This window comes from Heterodontus francisci, chromosome 30 (assembly GCF_036365525.1).
Source record: "Heterodontus francisci isolate sHetFra1 chromosome 30, sHetFra1.hap1, whole genome shotgun sequence".
Taxonomy (NCBI): domain Eukaryota; kingdom Metazoa; phylum Chordata; class Chondrichthyes; order Heterodontiformes; family Heterodontidae; genus Heterodontus; species Heterodontus francisci.
Window position 1 is genome coordinate 13,143,654 of NC_090400.1, and position 3,389 is coordinate 13,147,042.

Genomic DNA, 3,389 nt, shown 5'->3' on the forward strand with positions numbered 1-3,389 from the left:
AACAGCTTGCATTTATATAACAGCCTTAATGTATTAAAATGTTCCTAGGCACTTCACAGGAGCATAATAGACAAAGAAATTGACACCGAGCAAAAGAAGTAGACATCTTGGTTAAACAGGGAGGTTTTAAGGAGAAATAAAAATAGGAAATGTTGGAAATACTCAGCAGGTCTGGCAGCATCGAGGGAAACAGAGTTTTTCAGAGATTTTTCTCAGAGAAAGAGAGGTTTCAGGGGTTTTTTAAAGGAGGAAAGAGAAGTGGTGAGGCAGAGAGGTTTAGTTAGTAAATTTCAGAGCTTAGGGCCCAGATAGTTGAAGGCATGGTCACCTATTGATGGGGTGAAGGATGCCGGGAATGTGCGAGGCCAGAATTAGAGGAATGCAGAGTTCTCGGAGGTGTGCCGGGCTGGAGGAGGTTACTGAGATAGGGAAGGTTGAAGCTATATCAGGCACTGTCCATAACGTGACGGGAAATAAGCAGTAGCACATCACTGAGGGATTTTTTTTCTCTTGTTAAAGAGATACGTCCAATTCAAAGGAGAAGGAGCCAGAAAAAATATGTGATTCACAAGCTGAAAATGGCCAAATTCATGTTCTCTGATTTAAAACAGAGATGAGGAGAAATTACTTCTCTCAAAGAGTCATGAGTCTGTGGAATTCACTACCCCAGAGTGCGGTGCATGCCAGGACATTGAGTAAATTTAAGGAGGAGATAGACAGATTTTTAATTAGTAATGGGTTGAAGGTTTATGGAGAACGGGCAGGAAAGTGGAGTTTAGGCCGAGATGAGATCAGCCATGATCGTATTGAATGGCGGAGCAGGCTCAAGGGGCTGAATTGCCTTCTCCTGCTACTAGTTCTTATGTTCTTTGGCTTTGCAATTTTTCATCATGCATCCCTGTACCTTACACTGATGGATAACTGAATTGAGCCACATGCAATAAATCAATTTCTACTGTGAAAAATTCAATAGCCAAGATACTGAATTAATCTATTAGAATGTTTTCTTAAAGCACAATAAATATGTGTTTAGACAGTAACCGATGGACCAATAAGATAAACCATCTATTGTGGAAAACTTTTAGCCTTGATTTCTCTACATCCTTTCCCCCACATAATGGAAATCATTTAAAACCCCAAAATGGGAAGGTTTGGGTCAGGTGAGAAGCTGAAATGTTAAAAATCTGAAAGAGGAAACCAACCTGCCTCGAATCTGCTTCAAACCCACCCACTTCCGATTTTAATGGAGAGAGGGCGAGAGGCAAGAAACCAATCCGCTCTCAGGAGATGGCTCGATCATTGAAATCTTTTATTTTTTGTTTTTAACAGGGTTTATATTTATGTTGGCTAGCTTTCCCAGGCCTCAGGAAACCCAGTAGTTGAAAGGAGGTGAGAAGATTTGGATCCATCAGGTAAGTAAGCCTTATCAAGGACTGCCCCATCATCAGCAACACCACCATGATCACTGACCCCCACCCATCACTGACCCCCCCATCACTGACCCCTCCATCACTCAGCCCCGTACCAATACTGACACCCCCATCACCAAACCGCCCATCACCGAGATCCCCATCACTGACCCCCACCATTGCCAACACCCCCATCACTGACTCCCCCATCACTGACTCCCCCATCATCAAACCGCCCATCACCAACTCCCCTATCACCGACCCCCCCCATCACCGACTCCCCCATCATCAAACCGTCCATCTCCGACCACCCCATCACCGACTTCCCCATCATCAAACCGCCCATCACCGACTCCCCCATCATCGACTCCCCATCATCAAACCGCCCATCACCAACTCCCCCATCACCGACCGCCCCCATCATCAATCCGCCCATCACCGACTCCCCCATCACCGACTCCCCACCATCAAACCGCCCATCACCGACTCCCCCATCACCGACCCCCCCATCACCGACTCCCCATCATCAAACCGCCCATCACCAACTCCCCCATCACCGATCCCCCCATCACCGACTCCCCCATCAGCAAACCGCCCATCACCAACTCCCCCATCACCGACCCCCCCATCATCAAACCGCCCATCACCGACTCCCCCATCACCGACTCCCCCATCATCAAACCGCCCATCACCGACTCCCCCATCACCGACCCCCCCCCATCACCGACTCCCCCATCATCAAACCGCCTATCACCGACCCCCCCCATCACCGACTCCCCCATCATCAAACCGTCCATCACCGACTCCCCCATCACCGACTCCCCACCATCAAACCGCCCATCACCGACTCCCCCATCACCGACCCCCCCATCACCAACTCCCCATCATCAAACCGCCCATCACCAACTCCCCCATCACCGATCCCCCCATCACCGACTCCCCCATCATCAAACCGCCCATCACCGACTCCCCCATCACCGACTCCCCATCAGCAAACCGCCCATCACCAACTCCCCCATCACCGACCCCCCCATCATCAAACCGCCCATCACCGACTACCCCATCACCGACTCCCCCATCATCAAACCGCCCATCACCGACTCCCCCATCACCGACCCCCCCCCATCACCGACTCCCCCATCATCAAACTGCCCATCACCGACGCCCCCATCACTGACCCACCCATCATCAAACCGCCCATCACCGACTCCCCCATCACCGACTCCCCCATCATCAAACCGCCCATCACCGACTCCCCCATCACCGACTCCCCATCAGCAAACCCCCCATCACCGACACCCCCATCACTGACTCCCCATCATCAAACCGCCCATCACCAACTCCCCCATCACCGACCCCTCCCATCACCGACTCCCCCATCATCAAACCGCCCATCACCAACCCCCCCCCATCACCGACTCCCCCATCATCAAACCGCCCATCGACTCCCCCATCACCGACTCCCCATCATCAAACCGCCCATCACCAACTCCCCCATCACCGACCCCCCCATCATCAAACTGCCCATCACAGACTCCCCCATCATCGACTCCCCATCATCAAACCGCCCATCACCGACTCCTCCATCACCGACCCCCCCCATCACAGACTCCCCCATCATCAAACCGCCCATCACCAACTCCCCCATCACCGACTCCCTATCATTAAACCGCCCATCACCAACTCCCCCATCACCGACCCCCCCATCACCGACTCCCCCATCATCAAACCGCCCATCACCGACTCCCCCATCACCGACTCCCCATCAGCAAACCGCCCATCACCAACTCCCCCATCACCGACTCCCCATCATCAAACCGCCCATCACCAACTCCCCCATCACCGACCCCCCCATTACCGATTCCCCATCACCAACTCCCCCATCACCGACCCCCCCATTACCGATTCCCCATCACCGACTCCCCCACCATCACCGACTCCCCCACCATCACCGACTCCCCCATCATCAAACCGCCCATC

General features: G+C 52.9%; 1 protein-coding gene across 1 annotated transcript; it reads left to right on the forward strand.

The window, feature by feature from the left end:
* The first annotated feature begins 346 nt into the window (after window positions 1-346).
* LOC137346424 (uncharacterized) lies at window positions 347-2,720 on the forward strand. The gene is made up of 2 exons (XM_068009877.1): window positions 347-480; window positions 1,997-2,720. Exons 1-2 carry the CDS (start codon window positions 347-349, stop codon window positions 2,718-2,720), a joined length of 858 nt encoding a protein of 285 aa, XP_067865978.1.
* The last annotated feature ends 669 nt before the right edge of the window (window positions 2,721-3,389 follow it).

Excerpts from the sequence above, each read along its gene's own strand:
- LOC137346424 (XM_068009877.1), top strand. The coding sequence starts at position 347 with ATGCCGGGAATGTGCGAGGCCAGAATTAGAGGAATGCAGAGTTCTCGG. Across the intron at positions 481-1,996 it reads AACGTGACGGGAAATAAGCA|CAAACCGCCCATCACCAACT; the intron begins GTAGCACATCAC and ends CTCCCCCATCAG.